Source organism: Culex quinquefasciatus, chromosome 1, assembly GCF_015732765.1.
Source record: "Culex quinquefasciatus strain JHB chromosome 1, VPISU_Cqui_1.0_pri_paternal, whole genome shotgun sequence".
NCBI lineage: Eukaryota > Metazoa > Arthropoda > Insecta > Diptera > Culicidae > Culex > Culex quinquefasciatus.
In genome coordinates, this window is record NC_051861.1 from 38,544,527 (window position 1) to 38,569,392 (window position 24,866).

Sequence of the window (24,866 nt, forward strand, 5' to 3'; positions counted from 1 at the left end):
GGTCAACCAAACAAAACGTGTTTGTTATTGTTTACATTGCGTGATTTTGTTTATTCAAGGTCAAACATTAAAACGAGTTTTCTCGGAACGTCAACAGGCAAAGTGCGACAAGATGGCACGACAGTGCCAACTGATAGTAAGTATTTTCGAATGTTTTTTTCATCAAAAATCACAACAATCGTTAGCTTTGAAAAGATATGTTAATTTCACCTAAGTTCTCATGGTATTAGACAGGGTTGCCAGATCTTCAATATCTTATCCACATTTGAAATATCTTTTGAAATCTTTCTAAAAATTCGTTCAGTTCAGTTCACACTTAGAACATGAGACATTTTTGATTCTGAGTCGTTTTGTATACGTACAGCTGAGTCTACGAGGCCTAGTAAGCAAGTTTTAATCGATAACAAAACAAACTCAAACTCACCTCATAAAATATCCACGTACTAAAGATAGTTTGGAACAGGTTGTAAACGACGAGAAAGTTCCTAAGGTCCATCGGTTTTCGCTTCTCCATAAGCTTTGGTGCGAGCGATTTGCTAAAGTAAGCGTAGAATATGCACAGCGCTAGTGTGGGCACGGGCGAGGACATCATCGGCCAGTCCGCCACTCGGGGATCTGAAATTGAGGGGAGAATAATTAGTCACAGTTGTTGCCAATGGGGAAGGGCAAGTTCACGATCACTAATGAGGGGTCAAGTGGATTAAGGTAACCTAATTCCCTCTTTAGTTATCTCATAAATTCAAAAATTAAATATTTTCAAATGAAACTTTTTCAAAAGTTTGTCCAGCATTCAAGCCCTTGAATATTTTGGCGTGCCCTAAACAATTTTGCATGCAAATTCGAACCCTCAGTGCTCGTTTTGGGTGGCACTGTTTTCCCTCTAGTTGTTGCTTTCCAAAGGTCCAAATTAGCGAAACGACGACGTGTGGGCAACATGTCTGCCGGACAGACAGACAGAGACAGACGGCGCCGCAACCAGAAAGGAAACCGACTTGTCACGATGACGTGCGTGGGGGGAGGAAAGTTTTTTTCAAGCACCCCCAAAAATGTTGCGTTTTTGCGCGGTTAACAAGGATTTAAGATGATCATCGGAATTACTGCAACTGAGGGGGGTAATTTGCTCCTGACGTAAATTCCAAGTCACTAACAATGCAATTGAATCAATAAAAAAATGCATGTGACCATGACAAAGAAGTTTTTAAGAAAATTATGCAGCGATTATTAAGGTTTTGCCTGTATAATTTAATCAACGTCAGCATCGTGATGAAACAAAAAAGTTAATCAAAAGTTTCTGGGTAAATCTAGTATCCAATGACTTGATATGAGTGCTCACTGAAAGGTTTAAATTTGGCTTTTCGCCTTCCATTATAGGACAGAAAAATCTCAAATAACGTCATGATTCGAAATCCGGACACTTATCGTTTTTGTTATAGCTGGCAAAAAATGATGTAATAAGTTGGAATTGTAGATATATTTTAAGGATGTAGTATAAACAATCCGTTTTAAGGAAATTCAAGCAAATTATGTCTTTTCTAACATTTTTTCATCAGAATTTTAAAATTGAAATGACTTGTTGTGCTTCGAATCCCGGACACTGATTAAAACAATCTATATTTTATACAAAAATGTGCTAGAATTTTAGGAAATCAAAACCATCAATTTCCCTTTGCCTATGAAATATTTCAGTGAAATGTTTCGCATTTTTGATAAATCTATAATTTTATTTTACTTAATTGTGTTCATATAAACTTCAAACGGCGTTCAAACGAACTTTAAATAAAAGTTGATGTTAGAATTCATCAAATAACACAGTTTTGACATTCATAATTTGAACTTATATTCAAATAATTGATCAAACAATATGTCGGTGACCCTTGAATTTTTAATTTAAAATGGAACTGTCACTTTTTGACCACATTGGCGATTTCATTGCAATTTATCCCAGAATCCGGGGCGCGTCGGCCAACATTTTGGGATGAATTTGTTGTATATTTACTCGTCATCGAAAATTAAAAAAAAACGTAAAGAAAGGGAGGAGGGGGTACACAAAATTTTGAAAATATTTGTAACTGTCAGATTACAATACAGTATAGTAAACAAAAAAAGTTCTATTAAATGTGGGAAGAGGTACATCTTTTATGTAAGAAAAAATGAGTCAATTTACTAATGAAAACGTGCACCCCCGGGGCGAAATTCACCCCCTCTTTTTTCAGTATTTGGAAGAATTATCCGGGAAAAAATCATAGAAATTGGAAGCTTATTATTGCTAAATCATGCTGGAATAATTTGAGCATCGTAGTATAAAAGCAGCTTAAATTATTTGCAAAACATTTAAATGTTGCGTTTTCATCTAATTTTCATTGAACTTTCATTATGATTTTTGGACAATATAAAAAGATAGTTTTTGCCGTAATCTTCATTATTCTGTAGATGGGTCCAAAAACATCAAAAAATGAATTTTCAATCAAATTTTCTACAAAAAGCGCAGTCGGGGCAAAATGCACCGCTGGGAAGCTCCTTTGTAAAAACAGCGGTGTCATCTAGTGGTGACTAGCGAAAACTGCTTTTACTAGGTGCATTTTGCCCCATGTTGTGGTGCATTTTGCCCTGTTGTTGTAGTGCATTTGTTTTGAAATGTTTTTAGAAATTTGATATTTTCGAACAATTTTGAGGTTTTTAAGACTTTTTTTAAGACCCCCCCCCCCTCCTCCAACTTTACCACTTTTCTGGTGTTCATTCTAAACTGAGATAAAATTTCACCATAAAAGGGGTAATATTTAACCTTCCAAAATTAAATCTCCCAAATTTACACTTTGTATTACTGTGTGTAGAAAGAGTTTTGTGATAGCTCGTGTTCTAATATTTCGCAAATCAATAAAAATCGATGCAAAATTTCATCAGTTCTTATGTAAAATTGCACTTTTTTTGACACAAAAAATGTCATCATTCCCAGATTTAAAATTAGCATTTTTTTTGCTTTGCAACCCATAACACAAACCTACAAAAATTGCAAAAATACTGCTCAGGCTCAACTTGAGCGGAAGCACAAAGTTTAGGGTCCCCAGAAGCACATACACTTAGAATTTTTCAAAAATGTTTGTATGGAGAATTAGGGCGGTTCGTCACTCTTGCATACAGCCAAAAAATTGCATGCATGCAATATGTAGGAGAACCGAACCGCACCAATTTTCCATGCAAACTTTGGAGAAAAACCATTCCTAATATTTCTGAAAAATTCTAAGTACACGTGTTTCTGGGGACCCCAAACTTCATGCTTCCCCTCGAGTTGAGCCTGGGCAGAAATTTTGTTGGTCAGTATATTCGATATTTTGCCAATTTGGCCCAAATTTGGATTGATAAAAAAAATAAAAAAAAATCGTAAGGCTCTAAAAAAATACCACTGAACAGTAGATAATGTTTTAGTGCAAAATTTTCTCTTTCGAATGCAAAAAAGAACGCAGTAAAAAATGTGTGAATTTGGAAGGTTGAATATTATCTCTTGGATGATGTAATTTTACCTTAACTTGTACTGAAAAAGTGACATTACACCAAAAAACTAACTTAATCCACCTATGTGGTTGATGCCTTCCTCACTTTTTACCAACAATGGGTAATATGAGTGGTTTGAACACATATTTCTTAAGTGGCCATATCTCGAAACAGAGTTGCCAGATCTTCAATGTTTTGAACTCGTTGGAAAGGTATTTCGATAACCTAACAAACGATGGGTCGGATGGTGGATCCGGACACAGTTTAAATACATTTAAGTGGGATCCGGCTTCAAAAAAGTGCATCAATATCACTTAAGTGGACATATCTCGAGACATGGTTGCCAGATCTTCAATGTTTTGGACTCGTTGGAAAGGTGAAAAACCTAACCAACGATGGGTCGGATGGTGGATCCGGACATAGTTTACATACATTTAAGTGGGATCCGGCTTCAAAAAAGTGCATCAATATCACTTAAGTGGCCATATCTCGAGACAGGGTTGCCAGATATTCAGTGTTTTGGACTCGTTGGAAAGGTTTTTCGATTACCTAACCAACGATGGGTTGGATGGTGGATCCGGACATAGTTTACATACATTTAAGTGAGATCCGGCTTCAAAAAAGAGCATCAATATCACTTAAGTGGCCATATCTCGAGACAGGGTTGCCAGATATTCAGTGTTTTGGACTCGTTGGAAAGGTTTTTCGATTACCTAACCAACGATGGGTCGGATGGTGGATCCGGACATAGTTTACATACATTTAAGTGAGATCCGGCTTCAAAAAAGAGCATCAATATCACTTAAGTGGCCATATCTCGAGACAGGGTTGCCAGAACTTCAATGTTTTGGACTCTTTGGAAAGGTTTTTCGATAACCTAACCAAGGATGGGTCGGATGGTGAATCCGGACATAGTTTACATACATTTAAGTGAGATCCGGCTTCCAAAAAGTACATAAATATTACTTAAGTGGCCATATCTCGAAACAGGGTTGCCAGATATTCAGTGTTTTGGACTCGTTGGAAAGGTTTTTCGATTACCTAACCAACGATGGGTCGGATGGTGGATCCGGACATAGTTTACATACATTTAAGTGGGATCCGACTTCAAAAAAGTGCATCAATATCACTTAAGTGGACATATATCGAGACAGGGTTGCCAGATCTTCAATGTTATGGACTCGTTGGAAAGGGTTTTTGATAACCTAACAAACGATGGGTCGGATGGTGGATCCCGACATAGTTTACATACATTTAAGTGCGATCCGGCTTCAAAAAAGTGCATCAATATCACTTAAGTGGACATATCTCGAGACAGGGTTACCAGATCTTCAATGTTTTGGACTCGTTGGAAAGGGTTTTTGATTACCTAACCAAGGATGGGTCGGATGGTCGATCCGGACATAGTTTACATACATTTAAGTGAGATCCTGCTTCCAAAAAGTACAAAAATATTACTTAAGTGGACATATCTCGAGACAGGGTTACCAGATCTTCAATGTTTTGGACTCGTTGGAAAGGTCTCTCGATTACCTAACCAACAATTGGTCAGATGGTGGATCCGGACATAGTTTACATACATTTAAGTGAGATCCTGCTTCCAAAAAGTACAAAAATATTACTTAAGTGGACATTTCTCGAGACAGGGTTGCCAGATCTTCAGTGTTTTGGATTTGTTGGAAAGGTTTTTCGATTACCTAACCAACGATGGGTCGGATGGTGGAACCGGACATAGTTTACATACATTTAAGTGAGATCCGGATAAATGTGAAAACACATTTTTATATATAACTTTTGAACTACTTATCGAAACTTCAAACAATTCAATAGCGATGTATGGGACCCTAAACCAAGTCGAATGCAACCGGTTTGATCAAAACCGGTCCAGCCAGTGCTGAGAAAACTTGGCAAGAATTTTGAACACATACATACATACACACACACACACACACACACACACACAGACAGACATTTGTTCAGTTTTCGATTCTGAGTCGATAGGTATACATGAATATAGGTCTACGAGCTGTATTTCAAAAGTTCATTTTTCGAGCAGGATTATAGCCTTACCTCAGTGAGGAAGGCAAAAGCGGTAAAATAACACATTTTCAGAGGTAAAATTACATATATTTTTCTGACATAAAATACGCACCCCTTCCCAGATGTAATATTACACTGATTTTTTACTTCTCGATTTTTAGGGAAACTTTTCAAGAGTGTTTTATATTACAGTATCACAACCTAGACCATGATTTGTTTCCGGTCCATCACAATAATTTTTCTATGTCTTTCTTTAAAAGGTGAATATAAGGGGTTAATTTAGAATCAACTGCATAATCGTCTCATGCGAACATGCATATAAAAAAATAATTCCTAATGTTACATCATTTATAATGTAACACTTTTGCACGTCATCAAAAATTTAAATGTAAATGAAATTCAAAACATGATTTTACGTGCGATTCAACCGTTTACAACGATTCTCAAGTTTAACACAACTGGTGATTCATTTTTTCTGTGTCGAGTAAATTCACATTTTTTGTCTATGTACGTTGCAAACAAGTGCAATGTTACTTGTTCTACTTACCACTTTTATTGTCCATCAGATCTCTGTACCAGTCGTACATTTCTGAGAATATGAACGCCATCCTGCCGGGGTTGTGGTGTCTCTATACGCCTGCAAGTTACGGGTTTACACGTAATCTGTAGAAAGAAACAAAAAAAAACCTAAAATTAGTCACGGTCAATCACACCTCGAAAATTATGCCTAATCAACCCTTCAGGAGGTCAACACCTCCAAACACGGGCTTCGCCAGCACCGTTTTATTCATAACCTTAAAAGTTACAAGCCATCAATCATCGAACATATCACACTACCACCCTTAACACAGCAGCAGCTGATAATGATCTTGCCCGCAAGTCTTCACGCGATCCCCACCAGCTGACCATCGAGCGAATGCTGGGGCAGTGTGTCTAATAGTCGCCTCCGAAACCCATTCATAAAAAAGACCCCCAAGGTAGTATTATGGTCAGTCGTTTCCGCATCAACCAACTCCCCACCACTAATCTCTACCTCCGCGTCCGCTTGCGAGGTTCAACGCCGCTAGATCTAGCCTTCAAGGTTGCCGTTTCATCGCTATCTACGACCTTCCAAGGCCAAACGCATTTCGTAAGATCGTCCGAGTTTGGCAGCGGGGAGATCGCCACCAAAGGGGCACTGTGTCACGGTCGCGCGTCTTCGCGATCATCCGAAGAAACACAGACCCTAACGAAGACGAACTTTCGCCCAATACCAACACCGAGGCGATCGTCGCGGGTCTTCACCACTACCACCGGACGAAACCACGCGATCGCGCCGCTTTATAGGTCATGATCAACCGACCAACCAACTCAGCGTGGAAGGTGGCTGCGTGTAAGCGTAAGGTGGTAGTGGTGAAGAGATGCTAGCGGCCGCAGGTTCCGCGTTGTGTGTAGTACCGTTCCGTCCGGACATGCCACGACGGATCCACCCCGGTGGAGGCTGGCTGCGAAACCGTTGAACGAGCGTCGTAATGAGGGGTGTGTCGACGCGCGATGCGGTGTCATAAGGGAATGTTAGGGGAGGTTGGGGTTTCGAAGAAAAAAAGATCGAGGTATTGAACTAATTTGTACAAACTATTTTAAGAGGTTTCTGTAGCGAAATTTGAAAAAAGTTTTCCGCTGCCAAAAAAAGAGGTTTCTGTAGCGAAATTTGATTAGGAGAGCTATGACTTGGCACCCCCGTGCTTTAACAGCGTTCTCCAGTATGATCACAGTAAAATAAATTTTTATTTGAGAGCATTATCCTCTAGATTTGACGTGAACCGTGACCTCCGTGGGCAGACGTGCATCAGCTCCAAGTGCTCTTTTAGACGAACTTGTTGGGCATTTCAAGTAGATGTTAGAAAAAGGTGAAAACAAAGCTTTGCCTGGCAATTGTTGATAATTTTTAATAGCCTTTTAGAGAAGAGCAGCTCCCCTAGAAATCTGTTTTTTTATAATCTTGTCTTCAGCTGAGATATCTGAATGTTGAATGCAATTTGGGCAAAAAAAAAAACATTATGATATTATTTCTGAACTATTCGAAAAAAATATTTCAAGGCTTGAGCAGCCAGGGGCACGTTTGACAAAAAAACAATTGTAGTTTTTGTATTGACAGCTGTCAAATCTGTATATTGTACGATCAGTTCCTTGCTGGACTCGGTCTTTGGAAACGACCGTCGGCTCAATGACCAACGAAATAGGCGGCGGCCCAGACGCGGGCATAAAAATGTCAAAATTTCTCCCTCCCTCACTTCGTCTAACCATCCAGCTGCAGCTTTGTTGACAAACAAACGGAGCACGCGGTCGCTTGATGGCGGCATCAAGCCAGACTTAGGGGTGATCATGTGATTTAAAATGAATGTTTTTTCAAGAAAAATAACATTTTTCCGACTGAATAAAAAAATTGCGAGCATGTTCAATCAATTATTCCTGATGTCTGAGAAGTGATTGCAACCCAAAATTTGAAACCATATTTTTTCTATAAATTGAACTTTTCAACTCCAATTGGGAACCCCTAGGTCTATCCACGACCGTTTCCAATGACCGTGAGAAGATGCCAGAAAATCAAACTACCACTAAGTTTGAGGCACCTTAAAAAACATAAATAATCGATTCGATAGCAATTTCGAAATAATGTTGTTTTTCTGTTATCGAGCACCTTTTCCAATAGTGGAACAGAATGCGATATAAAAAAATGTTTTTTTTTTTTATCAAATTTAACCAGTAATTGATGTTTTGATGCATGGTGTTGGTCTAATGAACACTTTTCATGGTACACAAATTTAGAGTTAGACTTTCGAAACATTAGATATATTTTGTCAACAAATATGGCTTAAATCTAAAAAACATTAAAACGGGATTTTTTTCCAAAAATGTTAAGGGAAAACGTGTCATAAATCACTCTAAACATATAAATGAATGAAAAAAAGTATTTTTTTCCATAAAAAATTGGTAATTGGATCACCAAAACAATACAATAGATTTGTTTACAGTTGCTGATAAAACAACATATTTTTATTACAAAAAAAAACGTTGCTTAATCCACCTTTAGATGGTCGGTGCCATCATCACATTAATCTAGACGTCAAATGGATTAACATAACACTAAGTGCTCATAACTTTTGATGGGGCTCCCAGATCTACAGTGCACAGTGGTCCAGAACGAAAAAATTAAGTGGGAAATAAATCTTCCGAAAAAAATGGTGACGTTTTGGAGCTTTGGTGTCTTCAGAAGACACAATGCAAACGGAACAGGGCAACTTTTGGTTTGGTTCAAAATTAGGGTGGTTAACGATTAGGGTGGTTTTGAAAATCTAACTTTTCAGGAATATTTTTGGGATTTTTTTCGTCTTCTAGAAAGTTGTTGGGCTTGCCAATCCAAGCAACTTTGTCCAAGACACCAAAATTTTATCTCTTAATCTACGCCTTCTACGACCAAATTTACCATCTGAGCAAACCTTCAAAAATCAGTTTTTTTAACGTTTAAGTTTTAGAGAAAAGTGTTGTTCGGAGCACTCTTAGAGCTCGAACATTTTCATTTTCTGACATGTCAATTTGGACTTAAGGGTCAAAAGTTGCAGCCATTTTTAGGTAAAAAAGATGCAAATTAAAAACTCAAATAACTCGAAAAGGCGCAGGCCAAATTTTAAGCGCCAGGTAGCATTCAAAAGAGGAGACGCTGGAAAAATTCCAGGGGTATTTTACTTTAAACTAGAAATATCTTCATTTGAAAATGTCTAATTTTCAAGGGGAAAGTGTTTGGGACCACCCTAACGAAATTCGAAAATTGTCCAACTATATGTTTTTCCATGTAATTTTTCCCGCTGAATCTGAGTCCGAATTAAGCCAAAGTGTCAAAAAATCGAAATATTTTACATAATTTACATTTGAAAATTATTTTTTGATTATTTTTGTGTGCAATTTCCATAGTTTCCAATTGAAAAAAACACTATTAAAAAGACAAAACTTGACAAAAAACAAAACGTCCGTCATACCCTATAAGGGAGCATTCCTTTATTACGTGACACAGTTGGGGGTCCAAAAATCCAAATTTGCGCGTTACGTAATAAAAGAACGCTTGCTAAAATTGACAGTGTTTTTTAATTGTCAAAATTGAGTTTTGATGCTTAAAAGTTAAATAAAGAGTGTAATTTTTTTTTCTGATTATTCCGCAACCGACAATTACAGACAGCTAGGCTACAACTTTACCCAGATACTAAATCGATCGGAAACACATTCTCAAGATAGAGGTTTTCTAATGTTTTCAGACCACTTTCCTATGGACGGCTCCCAAATTTTTATGGACACTATCCCAGAAACTTACTTTCGAGTATATTTTATCGAAAGTAGCGCACCCTTCAGACAAACCCGAAAGAAAATTGGGTTTTTCATACATTTTTCCGATTTTTTCCCATACAAACTTCACCTTCCGATTTTGCTTATATTTGGCCCAGAATTTGAAAAAGGTCAAAAAAAAAAACAATAAACAGCGCGTGTCATTCCCATATTCTGGGCACCCTAATGAAATTTGGACGTAAGGAATTGATGGACAAAGTTTCATACAAATTAAAATATACAAAAATTAAAATCAGATTTTTTGCCAAAATTCTAGAAAACTGCAAAAAAGACGAAATTGCTGCAGTTGTTTCTGATGAAACAAAAAAAAAAAACAATTTGCTCCACAAATTTGTTGGACTGCTGATATGTAGGAAGCAATTTTTTTTCAGTACTGGGACCTGGTTAAGACTGAGTCGGCTTTTGTAATTAAATTTTTCTTAAAGCTAAGAGTAATTACAGAGGATCTTGTGGGTAAATTAGCCAATCAATGTTTCGTAAACAAAATTTTAACCTTGAAAAGAGAGAACAAGAACAGCGAAAAAACTGATACTGTCAGAAAACATAACTGCGAGAGCATTTCTCTCCACTCTCCCCTACACGCTCGTTGCGGTATCCAACCAAAGGAAAGTGACTTTTAAGACTTCCAGACTTTGTGTCTGCATATCTGTGTGAGTGTGCGCGGTGATTGTGTGTCACCGGCACAGGTGAGAGAGGCATGCAGTAAAACTGTTATTATGTAAGAGTGGGGATAGAGAGAGAGGAGCAAAAAGAGCACCAGTAAAGTGTAATAAAGCCATGTCTCGACGGCGGCGGCAACTTTTACTTTCGTTTCGGCGGCTGCATTGACGGACGAACGGATACGCGGACACAGACACACAGCGGTGAGGAAGGTCATTTCGGAAAGTGATGCGATTTTTTTTAATGATGGGAATTGTGACGGCGAGGTCAGTGAGAGCGAAAGGATTGGAGATTTTGAGCGATTTGGGATTGTAGTGGTGACACAAATTTGAGAACTGGAATTTGTAAACAAAACTATCAACGGATCAATTATTAAAAGAGGCCAGGCAGCACTATCTAAACTTTTGAGCACTAACATCACTTCAGGAACCACTTTTCAGTATATCACTGACAATGTTTTCGGATGACCATTCCGGTGAATTCTGGCAACACTGCTCAGGAATACCAAGACATCCAATAGAAAAAAATCAGTCTTGGTCATGTCAGAAACTTGATTCAATATGACTCCTGGAACCACCTTTTTGCACGTCTCTGAATAGGTTTTCGAAAAATCTTTCCAATTTGTAAACAAGTTTGATGATCTGCTAACACTGTTGAGTTATTTTGATGTTAAAAGTCTTGAATATTACATCACCTTCGAAGAACTAACAACTTTTCCTTTAATTTTCACACTAACAATTCGTAACTATTTTTCACACACACCCCACTACAAATCACTCCCCCATCAATGAACGCGAACAACAACACAATGTACCCACCAGAATAGAGAGGTTCGACTACGACTCAAGTCACGAAGCACTGCCGTGTAACTGCAAGTAGCAAGTGGCTCGATGAACCATTTTTAAGAGTGGAAGGAGGAGGAGAAGGAGGCGGCGATTTTGCTTTTCTTTCGCCTCAATGTTTACACGGCTTTATTTGCGACCAGCCCCAAACCTGCCCGATAAAGATCTTGCAAACGACTGCTGGCTACAACACTGCAGGCGCACTAATACAGTTGCAAACAGAGCAGCGAGATAACGGTGCAACGGTGTGTAACGATAGTGGTGTTGGTAGTGATCATCCTAAAAGCTGTCAACAGATGCGAGCGTTTGTTGATTAAGGTCGCAGATGGAGTCTTTCACTCTTGGGGCAATGATGGTTCTGAATTTAGGGTCCAGAAATAGTAAATTGAAATGAAAAATTAATCACTATATGTACAACGCTTCTACAGCAGCACAAAAAAAAAAACGTTTTTTTTATTGATAGTTCAAAAGAAAACAAAATTTTTGACAAAACAATTTCCGATATCCCCCAGTAACCCCCAGGGTGCTGCGATTTGTTTGGCGGGATATAATCCGTAATACAAAAAAACACACATATCACTCAAGGGCTCATAAGTGGCATCTTAAGTGGTCATAGCTTGAGACAGGGTTGCCAGATCTTCAATATTTTAGACTCGTTGGAAAGATCTTTCGATTACCTAACCAACGATGGGTTGGATGGTGGATCCGGACGTTGTTTACATACATTTAAGTGAGATCCGGCTACAAAAAAAGTACATAAATATCACTTAAGTGGTCATTACTCGAGACAGGGTTGCCAGATCTTCAATGTTTTAGACTCATTAGAAAGGTCTTTCGATTACCCAACCAACGATGGGTCGGATGATTGATCCGGACATTGTTTACATACATTTAAGTGAGATCCGGCTACAAAAAAGTACATAAATATCAGTTACACTTTTTTGGGAATTTACTAAAATTGGCTAGAACTATGAAATAATTTTGACCAATTTTATCGGGGTCATTTATTTCACCATGAAATGGGGTTTCAAGCTAAAATTAATCCGATAATAGTAGTTTATGCAACAAGTTGCAAAAAGAGGATTTTTTCAGCACGAGTCGTACATTTATCCAACGAGGTTCACCGAGTTGGATAAATACGAAGAGTGCTGAAAAAATCAAGTTTTGCAACGAGTTCCATACAACATTTTTTACAATTCCAAAAAACACACACTGAGTGAAATTTTATGTCAAATTTTCATGTATTTTGTCAATAAATCGTTTAAAACAAAAAAAAATGTTGAAAAGTGTTACTTTTCGAAACAAGTGCTGAAAAGTTCAACTTTTCAGCACCCATTTGAGTGCTGAAAAGTAGAACTTTTCAGCATTTATTTTGAAATGTGATGCTATTCGATTCTGTTATTTTTGTTACAGAAAAGTAGGCTATTTCGTCGTTCAAGAATGACAGGCAAAAGAAATAGTTTCACGACGGAATTGCAAAAAATAAACTTTTGAGAGTTCATTTTTTTTTAATTTTGTTATATTCCCTAACGGAATTGATTTATTTATTGAGAATTTTTGATGTGTGAATAACAAAAACTATTATTATTTTCACAGAGCCAGGAAGTCAGAGCTGACGTTGAAGTTCGAGCTGGAGTGAGACCTCGGAGATTGCATCGGATTCAGCAAATTTTCAGCAACTTTTACTAGGAGTCGGAATCTGTGAAGTCGGGTATTTTTGGAGAGCTGAAGTCGTCGTTGACGTCATATCCTGCATCCAGAGTCGGAGTTGTCTTCAAAGTATGGATTCAAAGTCGCTTCGAGGTTATGGCAACTGCAGGTTTATTTGCAAATTACAAATAAACCAAAACAATAACTTTTTTTGTTATGGAGACATACCAGTTCATCAACATTTTTTGTTATAAAGCTGCTCCACCTCTCCGCACAAAATAACAAATCTTGTTATTCCTTCATGATTCCTTCTGTGTTATTGGTTTGTTATTACAATAACAACATAATAACCGTTTAAGTTATTCTTCGAACAAATCTTTGTTATTGATTTTTGTTATTTTAACAACTAATCCGATCATCCCAATAACATATTTCGATCTTCTCACAATATCAAAAACTGACCTTCCCAAGTTATTTCCGTCTGCTCGGGAAGTCGTCAAGTCGAAGCAAAAACGCCAGCACATTTACGCTTGCGCGTTTTACGCTGCGCGTGAAAGTGTTCTTTCTGGCTTCGCATAATATTGTGGTTTTTGAAATAAATCGAAATAACAGCGCGAGTGTTTTTCATCTCGCGAAGCAAATTTCTGTTGTTTCTTTTCTGAGTGTACCTCAAATGTCACACGCGATACCAAACCAAAATTTCGCCGCGGCACCAAACTGAAATGTTGCCAGTTGAGCTGCGACAAGACTCGCGCCGCGACTTACACGGAGCACGGAATCGATCACGAAGATCGATCGGAAATCGATCTGTGAGCGTGGATTCGATCAACCGGATGGACCATTTCATGATGTCTAGCTTGGAGAGGACAATTACGGCGCTTTTGATTTTCAAATTGATGGCTAGGTCTTCCCATTTTGACTCTATAGAGCTTATTCAATCGGCACCCGCAACATCCCGCATCAGCAAAACTCTCCCGGTGAGAGGACACAACGGACCGGATTGAGGTCCCTCGACAATGAGGCCACTTATTTTTGTTTTATTCAGACGGAAATCCATCCGTAATCAGTAACTTAACCAAGACTTTTTCCATTCTGTGTCTTTTTCTGAAGCTGGAAACTGACAGAATTTCATAAAATGAAACAGTTCTAGTGGTAGTAAAGCTAAAAATCAAGATTTTAAACAATAATTTAATCTAAAGCGTTCCATTTCCTTGGCAGATCAGAAAAGATCAGCCACGTTTTTCTCATCATCCAAAGCCGTCAAAACAAAAAAGCAAACACACTGATTCAAAATCACCTAAACATGCTTGACAGATATTTCGCGACAGAAAATCGTCGCGAGAGTTAAACTTGCTCAATTCGGTTTAGTGCCACGGCGACAATAGATCGACAAAGTGCAATATCGATACATATTTTTTAAGTTAATCATAGACTAACATTTAAGACTGAGTGCCCTTTTTTTAAAATGTCAGTCCAATATGTTTTTCGTAATTAAATTTTAATACCTTGCGACCCATAATGTACCTCTGAAATTTAAAAAAAATGGTATTCGAGGTTTAGCCTAAAAATATTCGAAGCATTAGGTCAAATTCTCACTGGGTGGTATCATTATGTTTCTGAAAAATTAATTGCATCAATATATTTTTCGGAGTTTCATCATTTTGTAAGAAAGGCTCTATTTCACCTCTAGTGATATTAAATCGTTTTTTTTTTGAAATTTTTCTTCGTTTTTTTTTGCCGAATTCAGAGAAATTCTAATGACGCAACACAATTCCCAGGTTCGTCGCCTGCTCTTCCCTGTCAGTCTTTCTTTGAACTCTCCGCATATTTGCACATTCGTTTGATACTTTGAACGCGGAACTTGCGTGCCGATCTCGCTAGCGTCAAACCGAATGTTGACAAAACTCCAAATGCAAACAAAAAAGTCAAAGTTTTCTTATGTTTAACTACCCGTGCGACTGTTTTACCACACTTTAAGTGATCCTTAACATGTGTTAATCCTGTTTCCCTGTTAAGGTGACACGAGTTGGGGGCAAGAGCAAAAAAAAATCGCACGCAAAACCGCGCGCGTGATTAGAGACCGGCGCGAGACCCCCATAAAAATCCAATTATGTCATCGCGGACATAATCTGCCAGGTAAACACACCAACCCTGCCCTGTCTCTTGGTGGTATTCTCTTCGCTTGTTTACTTTTTTGCCTCTGTACTTTCCCATTCGTCTATACACTTCTTGCTTTTAAAAGCTTCGTTAGCGCAGTGATTTATCTCTTCATTCATCACCACTGAGCGAGTTAAAGGCAGCGAGAGTTGGCATTGAGAGTTGAGTTTTTTTTTTGTTGTCTCTGATGGCTCTATTGCAGTTTGAAACTTCCAGAAGGTCTCTCTCTCTCTCTCTCTCACTCTAGGTTAGTCACTTGCAACTTCCTGCGGAAGTCTTCACGTAGGTCTTCGCCAACCATAGCTGGTCAGTTGGTCAATCAGCGAAGACGACCCATAGCGGATGATACCCCAAAACTCACGACACCTCAAGTCTCCGTCCCGGTGTACGGAAAAGAGAGAGACCGCCACCGTGTGGACTTTGTCGTGGGGAAAGCCGCTGAGTCGAGGTACTGACCAGCAACTACAACAACCAACTGGTGTACGTACTGGTAGTACCGGGTGGTGTGGCCTGGTGAACAGTGTGATGTAACAGATTGGTATGCGAGCGTCGTCGTCTTTCGTGAGTAGTTGGGTCGCGCACTTTCAGACCGTGGTGCAATTGGGTGCGTTCCCCAAATATGAGGGCACGTGTATAGGTTGATGACGGGTTTGTGGCCCAATCTAATAGCGTGGCCGGCAGCGAAATTATTAGGAAGTGTCGTTTTTAGTCAGACTTGGATTATGCTGATACAGCTTATCTCAGTCCCGGATATTAGATGATGACAGCTCTCGTGCTGCTTTTTGAAATTACCCAGTTCAGGATTCGTTTAAAAATTACGTCCATGAATAGGGAAGGGAGGGAGGGGGGCGCTTTTGTAAAAATCGGGTCAAATTGAGAAATTGGGACACTAGGGTGACTTTCACAAAAAGATGCCGTAAAATAAGTCGGTTTATTGCCAAGTCTGAGATTCTTATGAAAAAAATGTATGGCAAACAACTTTGTCCACGACCTCAAAACGATCCGAGATAACCCTGACGATTTAAAGAAGAAGTTTCTGTATGAAAAGCTTTGTTTTCACCAACTTTAACGATCTATAGCGAAGCGATCCTTCAACCTTAGAGCAATTCCAGCTCAAATCAGGAATTTTTCTGGTACTTTTGTACCCGACCCTCTCCGATTTCTATGAAACGTTGTAGACATGTTATCCTAGGCCTATATAAGCCATTTTTGTGTATATGGAGCCAATAGTACTCGAAAATAACATTTGAGAAGGGCGTAAACGAAACTATTGGCACTACGCCCCCCGGGGCATGGCCTTCCTCTAACGTGGGATTTCTGCTCCAGCGCCTCTGACGAGACAGGAGAAACCGGGACCGACGTTTTACTTCACCATCCGATAGAAGCTCAGTGGATAAGGCGGGAATCGAACCCGCGTCTCATAGCATCATCGGGATCGGCAGCCGAAGCCGCTACCCCTGCGCCACGAGACCCACGAGAAGGGCGTAAGGTATTTAAATATTTTTGTATTTTGCAATTTAAAAATTACTGTATCTCGAAGCCGTTGCATCGTATCAAAAAGTGGTAGGAAATTGGACGGGCTTTCTGAAAAAAATACACTGAAACAAAAATACACGCCACTTCTATGAGATTTTTCTGTTTTTAAGTTTAAAAGTTAAATTTAATGGCGTTGTCACGATTTTTTTCGCTCAAAATTTTTCAGGAAATAGCCTAAAATGTTACAAAAAGACTCACGAAAAATGCAGGATGGTGTGTCTCTCCTCAAAAAATAAAAAAATCATTTACTACAACTGTTCTTTTTTGAAAAGTGATCTTAACGTCAAAATTTTTCAGAATCGACAGTGGGAATCGATTCCCCAGACAATTTTACATAAAAGTCTCCATTTTGACCATTGCCCTAAGTCCAATCCTTGGGAAGATACAGCGGTTTTAAAAATAAAAATGTTGAAAAAATAGGTTTTTTTGTGGTTTTTGGTAATTTCTATATGACAGACTTGGTTTTTGAGTCTCGTAAACATTTTTACCGGAAAGCTCGTCCAATTTCCCATAAGTTTGTCTTTGACAGCATTTCAATTAAATGTATGGGCTTACAGATATAAGTTTAATTACATTGCTCATAACTGTAAATAGAATATTGTTTTCAGTGTGGTAGAAACCTGGATAGTAAATAAGCTTACGTAAAGAATAAGACAAGTCAAATTGTAAAACTGTATAAGGCAAACTTATGGGAAATGGGACGAGTTTTCTGGTAAAAATATTTACGAGACAGAAAAACCAAGTCTGTCTTGTAGAAATTTCCAAAAACCACCAAAAAACCTATTTTTCAACATTTTTATTTTTAAAACCGCTGTATCTTCCCAAGGATTGGACTTAGGACAATGGTCAATATGGAGACTTTTATGTAAAATTGTCTGGGGAATCGATTCTGAAAAAAAATACGGTAAGACCACTTTTCAAAAAAAACATACCATCCTGCATTTTTCGTGAGTCTTTTTGTAACATTTTAGGCTGTTTCCTCAAAAATTTTGAGCGAATAAAAATCATGACATCACAATCTAATTAACTTTTTTTAAAAACTTAAAAACTGAAAAATCTCATAGAAGTGGCGTGTATTTTTGTTTCAGTGAATTTTTTTTTTCAGAGAGCCCGTCCAATTTCCTACAATAAGTTTGTCTTTGACCACTTTTTGATACGATGCAACGGCTTCGAGATACAGTAATTTTTAAATTGCAAAATACAAACATATTTAAATATCTTACGCCCTTCTCAAATGTTATTTTCGAGTACTATCGGCTCCATATACACAAAAATGGCTTATTTATGCTTAGGATACCATGTCTACAAAGTTTCATTGAAATCGGAGAGGGTCGGGTACATAAGTACCAGAAAAATTCCTGATTTGAGCTGGAATTGCTTCTTAACGGATTTGGCTCAGTCGAGTCGGGGGGAATCCCTGATGACGATTTTTTTTATTGTCACCCTATTCTTCACTCAAATTAAAATGGGGGGGGGGGGGGAGCGATTGTCCACGCTCCATAATAAAACATTTTTTTTTTTAATACGTTAGATCTAGGATAACTTAACCCAGAATTCAATGAAAACTACATATTATTGGTACTTTCAGTAGTTTGAAACAGACTACAGAAATAATTAAAATGATTTGAACAAAAAATAATAGAAGAATGCATGAACTTACAGAAATTATTGAAAGTTATATGCTTTATTAAAAAAGAACTGCTCATTTTTTAGAAAATGCCAAAACTCACAAAAATAACATAAATTAATTGCATGTAATAATCATAAATTTAAAATAAAAAATCACAGAAATAATTTAAAATTATATGTTGAAAATAAAAAGTTTTTATAGTTTATTTGATTTGACTTTTACCTTAAAAATGTCATTCGTCATTTGAATATTAAAAATAACCTCTTGTGTTTTAAAGAATGGAATAACCTACACAAATAATAAAGATTATTCGCTTTAGAAAACTAAGAAAGTATAAATTCACAAAATTTATTAAAAATTATATGATGAAAATAAAAGAATTACTCTTGTTTTAAAGAATGCACAAACTCACAGAAACAAATATATGCTGAAAATTTAAAGAACTGCTCACGTTAAAAAGAATGCAAAAGCTAACAGAAATTATACAACTAACATGAAAAACAAAGATAGCGTAAAAACACAGAAATTATTCCAAGTTACATAATTAAAACTTAAAAAGAACTGCTCATGTTTGAAAGAATTAAAAACTCACAGAAATAAAACAAATAAGTTGAAAAAACATAGAATGCAAACTAACAAAAATTATTCAATATTATAAGCTGATTTTTTTTAAAGAATTGCTCATATCACAAGGAATGCAAAAACTCACAGAAAAACTCACTTCAAAGTTGGTCTGAATAATCAGGAAGCGAATTTTTTTTTTCGTAAGACTTCAAAATTTTAATGAAGTTAAAATGCATTTTTCTGCGTTTATAATCATATTTAGCATGTTTGAACTATTTTGAAAACATTTTCGAGAAAAAAAAATCCGTCAATGCAATGATATTCTGAAACCTAATTATTGGAAAGCAACTGGACGCGTGTAATAGTAGTTTATGCAACAAGTTGCAAAAAGAGAATTTTTTCAGCACGAGTCGTACATTTATCCAACGAGGTTCACCGAGTTGGATAAATACGAAGAGTGCTGAAAAAATCATGTTTTGCAACGAGTTCCATACAACATTTTTTGCAATTCCAAAAAACACACACTGAGTGAAATTTTATGTCAAATTTTCATGTATTTTGTCAAAAAATCGTTTAAATCAAAAAAATGTTGAAAAGTGTTACTTTTCGAAACAAGTGCTGAAAAGTTCAACTTTTCAGCACCCATTTGAGTGCTGGAAAGTAGAACTTTTCAGCATTTATTTTGAAAAGTGTTGCTATTCGATTCTGTTATTTTTGGTACAGAAAAGTAGGCTAATTCGTCGTTCAAGAATGACAGGAAAAGTATGTAGTTTCACGACGGAATTGCAAAAAAAATCATTTTCAAACACTTTTTTCATGGAAATGTTGAAACCTAGGGTTGTAATTTCAATTTTTATATTTTTTTACCCCTCCCCCCCAAAAAATGGCAGCTTTGTCTTATGAATGTTGACCAACTTGGGCAATACCTCAGAAGATGGAAGATTTTCAATAATAGTTTTTTGATAAGTTTTTGTGTAGAAGGTCCCATAAAACTAGGTAAATGTTTTTAGCCTGTAACTTTTATGAGAAAATTTCCTACACTTTGCTGAAGACCTAAACTTTGTCGAAGACACCAAATCGATCAGAAAAGCCGTCCTCAAGTTATTTTTTCAATATTTTAGTAGCTTTTATGTTTGTAAAAATGATAAAATTGTATGGAAACTTGAGCTGACAAACCAATGATGGCAAATTACTTCTTTCAACTAAATAAGAAAAATATATAAAAATTAAGTGCAAAAAACGCTCATTTTTAAAAGAATTGCTCAGCTGTTGACATTAAATGGAGACTTGTATAACTTGTATTGAAGTAAAAAAGGCACGTTCTTAGGGGAATCGGTGTGCTCCAAAATTCTCAAAAGTCAGGGAATCGAAACTCAAACTTTTGTTGCAAAAATGGTTTTGAAAGAACTTAACTATAATAGTTTCAATAAATACTCATCAAGATAGTGAAAGTACCAAGTTGGCCTTCTCTCTTTCTAGATATATTGGTAAAATAAATGCTCTATGAATAAATTTCAAGATTTTCGTCAGGAACTCCGATCTCATTCAAAAATTCGCAGGAAAATCCCACGATGTTTGGGTTTAAAATTATAAATTGTTCAAATAATGATTTCTTCACGCGACTGTTATCTTTTCTAAAAGTCCTAACGTCGAACTTGCCTACGGGTCATTCCATCTCAACTGTGCACGAAAAAGTGCAAATTTGAAAATTACCCTCTCCGATCTTGCTCAAATTTGGCTGAGCTGTTGATACTATCAAAACATGCAAGAATCCCGAATTTCATCCAAATCGGACCACCCCCTCCATTTTTGTACCTCCCCAAAAAATTGACTTTTTGGCGATTTTTGGCCAAACCTCCTAGTTTCAAACGGCGATAGCTCAGGAACCACAAATCTCAGAAGGTCGTTCTTGGACTCAATTTTGAAGGAAATCGGACGTGGAATCCATTTCCGTGATCATAATGTTGATTAATTTATTTTTTCTACCTGTATTGCGCAATTGAAAACATTAAACGGCCGTATCTCAAAACACCCCAACTTATTTTTTTTATTTGACCTCACCATCGTGTTCTCCGGCCAATTTTACATAAGAATCACCTATCGACAGAAATGAATATGTTTCGTTCCAGAGATATCGAATTTTAAAGTTTTGTGTTTTCGAGATTACCTGCATCAGCTTCATTCGCCGCATCTGCTAGAAGCACACAGGCGGGCTGATCAATAACTGCTACCTGGCCATTTATTGAAATAATATTTCATCATAAATAATCTTCATCAAATTGAGCAAAAATTAACTGTATAATACTGTAGGAAACTGAAGTTTAATCGCAAATGTTTATCTGCTCAAAAAAATTAATGAAGTGGAGCAAAATAGTGCCGTTCGGCAAAAACCCCAAAACCTGCTTTATTATTATTATTATTATAGTTTATTATTGACACTTTACCATAATTCTGATTTATGGTTTAGATTGATCATATTAAATCAATTTTTATATAGTGAGCCAGCTCCATTTCATTAAAATATGATGTTGGTCAAGGTACATTTAATTTAAAAAAAATCCTTATACGTGAGGACAGCAGCCGTATTGTGTTCCAAGAATCCAAGAATGATAGATGAAAAAAAAACACTGTTGTTCGGATGGTGTCGAAATCATCGCAACTAAATTTCGAGAATTAGCCGCTTTGCAGCAGACCAAACTTTGTGATTTTCTTACATTTTTCAGTTTTATACATTCCAGAAATCCTTTTCCTACTCTTTGTGATCGTCCTTCACTAGAGTACAACGTATCAACAAATTTTATTCATTTTAATTCATATTTTTACTCAATAATGTATCGTGCACTTATTTTTCAGTGTTACTAACAAGATTAATTCTCGGGTGAGTTTTTAAAAAGCCGTAAGAGCCATTGTGACCTCTGACACTAATTTTCGTTTTTCTAGAAAATGAAACAAAATTTCATTTATTTTAAGTTTGGGGCACTTGAAGGACGTGTAGATGAACAATCTCGAGCATTTTGATATTGGTTTTTCGTAAGTAGGTCGAATACCGATGCAAAAGGACTTTGTTTAACAATGGCTCTTACGGCTTTTTGAAAACTAATCCGAGAATTGCATTTTCCTCTCGCTCCGTCGGAATCCAATTCTGCCCTTTACTGTGTGTCTTCATTGCTCTGTCCAGTGGGTTAACACAGAAATTCACTTCATAAATTTTTTTGAGCAGATAAACATTTGCGATTAAACTTCAGTTTCCTACAGTATTATACAGTTAATTTTTGCTCAATTTGATGAAGATTATTTATGATGAAATATTATTTCAATAAATGGCCAGGTAGCAGTTATTGATCAGCCCGCCTGTGTGCTTCTAGCAGATGCGGCGAATGAAGCTGATGCAGGTAATCTCGAAAACACAAAACTTTAAAATTCGATATCTCTGGAACGAAACATATTCATTTCTGTCGATAGGTGATTCTTATGTAAAATTGGCCGGAGAACACGATGGTGAGGTCAAATAAAAAAAATAAGTTGGGGTGTTTTGAGATACGGCCGTTTAATGTTTTCAATTGCGCAATACAGGTAGAAAAAATAAATTAATCAACATTATGATCACGGAAATGGATTCTACGTCCGATTTCCTTCAAAATTGAGTCCAAGAACGACATTCTGAGATTTGTGGTTCCTGAGCTATCGCCGTTTGAAACTAGGAGGTTTGGCCAAAAATCGCCAAAAAGTCAATTTTTTGGGGAGGTACAAAAATGGAGGGGGTGGTCCGATTTGGATGAAATTCGGGATTCTTGCATGTTTTGATAGTATCAACAGCTCTGCCAAATTTGAGCAGGATCGGAAAGGGTAATTTTCAAATGCTGTTCCGCTTCAGATGGAATGACCCCTACAACATTGGGTGAGACATTTTGAAAAAAAAAGCGATTATTTTATTCTATAAAATATATTCGTATTTACCGATCCGATCCAACGTGTTTATTTTTAAGCTGCTGTCTCACTTGTGTCCACGAGTTCCATTAGCTGAGGATCATTACAAGCGCTTAATAAACCCGGTTTCGACCAGGGCCTTTGCACACGTGTGTTCGATCGAGCATTAAATCAGTGACACCCTTCGGTGGATTCTTCCCAAGTTCGGCGAATTTCGCCTTGTCGAGAGCAAAAAAAACACCAATATTTATGAGGGTTCAACGTCCTTTGGACCAAAGCACCTTATGATTACAAATATCAAAAACATTCAAAACGAGTTTTTGTCCCTGAACTTGAGCCCTTGAGCTGGCGGCGGCCAACGGTCAGGCGGAAAAGGCCACGTGTGACCATTTTTTTTCATACCACTCGGGAGGTTGTGTGAAATTTATCATGCATCGCGGATCGATGGGATTGACGTCAGAAGCGTTTAAGGGATGGTGGTCGCTGGGGATGCTATTGATTTTTAAAGTGTTGATTCAGAATGTCGATAGGAGGAATTCAGGTTTAGAATGTAACTTCATGGATGAGGTGTAAAAGCAAGGCTTGACTGTTTATACTTGGAAGTTCCCAATAAACAAGTTTGCTGACAAAAAAAAAACAGTTGAGTGCAAGGTACATTGACATCTCCATTTTAAAATGCGGAATTGAATTTCAAATTTTGAAAGGTGCGAAATCGATTCGCAAAAGGTCAACAGGTAACGCAACCCGCTAATTAAATGCGCCAAAAAGTACCGATAGTGCACTTAAACGCAAAATAGAAGCACCAACTTCAAGTTCAAGCTCAAGAGCTACCATTACAAGCGGATGTGATATTTTATTGCTGGAAATCCCGCCAAATCACAACTGAATGAAACCCACGCCACCAGCGAAGCTTGTTCGAGGTTCAAGTACACTCGAAAAAAAAAACAACAAATTTATTTTCCCAATATGACTCCACCTGTTTGCTCTGTCAATTACGAACCAATGTGACGAAGATTCGTTCAACCGGATGGTGAGATTCTCGAGAGAGCTCAGAGGATGCTAACTACACCGGCAAACCCCTCTCCAGGCCTTAAGTTGACTAACGATATTTCAAGTAATTTGCAAGTAAATGCACACACGTTCACAGCACACTCTTGGAACTGGTTTTTGTTCTGGACACTCAAAACCGGGCAGCGTTGTCCGTGACAATAAGGGTCTGGAGTCGAAAGAACAGTGGTACCATTCACGGACATAGTGAACACTGCTCGAGTTCGGTGAAAGAATTATTCCATCGAGGTTCATTTGCTAAAAAAGTTCATCCGTCAAAACAAAAAAAAAAAGTGTCGACTACGGAAATCAAACCAACCTTTGACAGACTAACCCAATGACTTAACTGCCTCGGCCTCCACAGCTTGGTAGCTAAGGGGAGGTCAGAAGTAGACGAATGTTACTTGTTGGAGATTTATTGTATCAATTTACGAATGAATGTAATTTGTTTTGATGGTGTGAGTTGGTAGCATTCTTGCTTACCTTTTCAAAAGGTCCTATGTACATAGGAAACTTATGGCGCATTGGTTGTTTTGAAAAAGTAATCTAGCATTATTCTATCGATTTTGGCTTTGAGCCCTCAATAAATTTTGAGGGAACGATTCTCACGAATTTGAAATAGAACCGTGAAAAACTCACTAATTTGCTTCTATTTGGGTAATTCTCTACCAACTCACACGAAATCGGGAAAAGTTGCCCCGACCCCTCTTCGATTTGCGTGAAACTTTGTCCTAAGGGGTAACTTTTGTCCCTGATCACGAATCCGAGGTCCATTTTTTGATATCTCGTGACGGAGGGGCGGTACGACCCCTTCCATTTTTAAACATGCAAAAAAAGAGGTGTTTTTCAGTAATTTTCAGCATGAAACGGTGATGAGATAGAAATTCGGTGTCAAAGAGACTTTTATGTAAAATTAGACGCCCGATTTGATGGCGTACTCAGAATTC

The 24,866-nt window shown here is 37.4% G+C and overlaps 1 protein-coding gene across 6 annotated transcripts in view; it reads right to left on the minus strand.

The window, feature by feature from the left end:
* The window catches only part of LOC6053204 (elongation of very long chain fatty acids protein), a 106,624-nt gene that overhangs the window by 42,294 nt on the left and 39,464 nt on the right, over positions 1–24,866 (minus strand). For all 6 annotated transcript variants that reach the window (XM_038254184.1, XM_038254176.1, XM_038254210.1 and 3 more), the window contains 2 exons: positions 6,077–6,192; positions 425–615 (listed from right to left, as the gene is read on the minus strand). In XM_038254184.1, coding sequence (XP_038110112.1) covers positions 425–615; positions 6,077–6,137 — 252 coding nt within the window. In that variant the 5' untranslated portion in view covers positions 6,138–6,192. The remainder of the gene's footprint in view (positions 1–424; positions 616–6,076; positions 6,193–24,866) is intronic.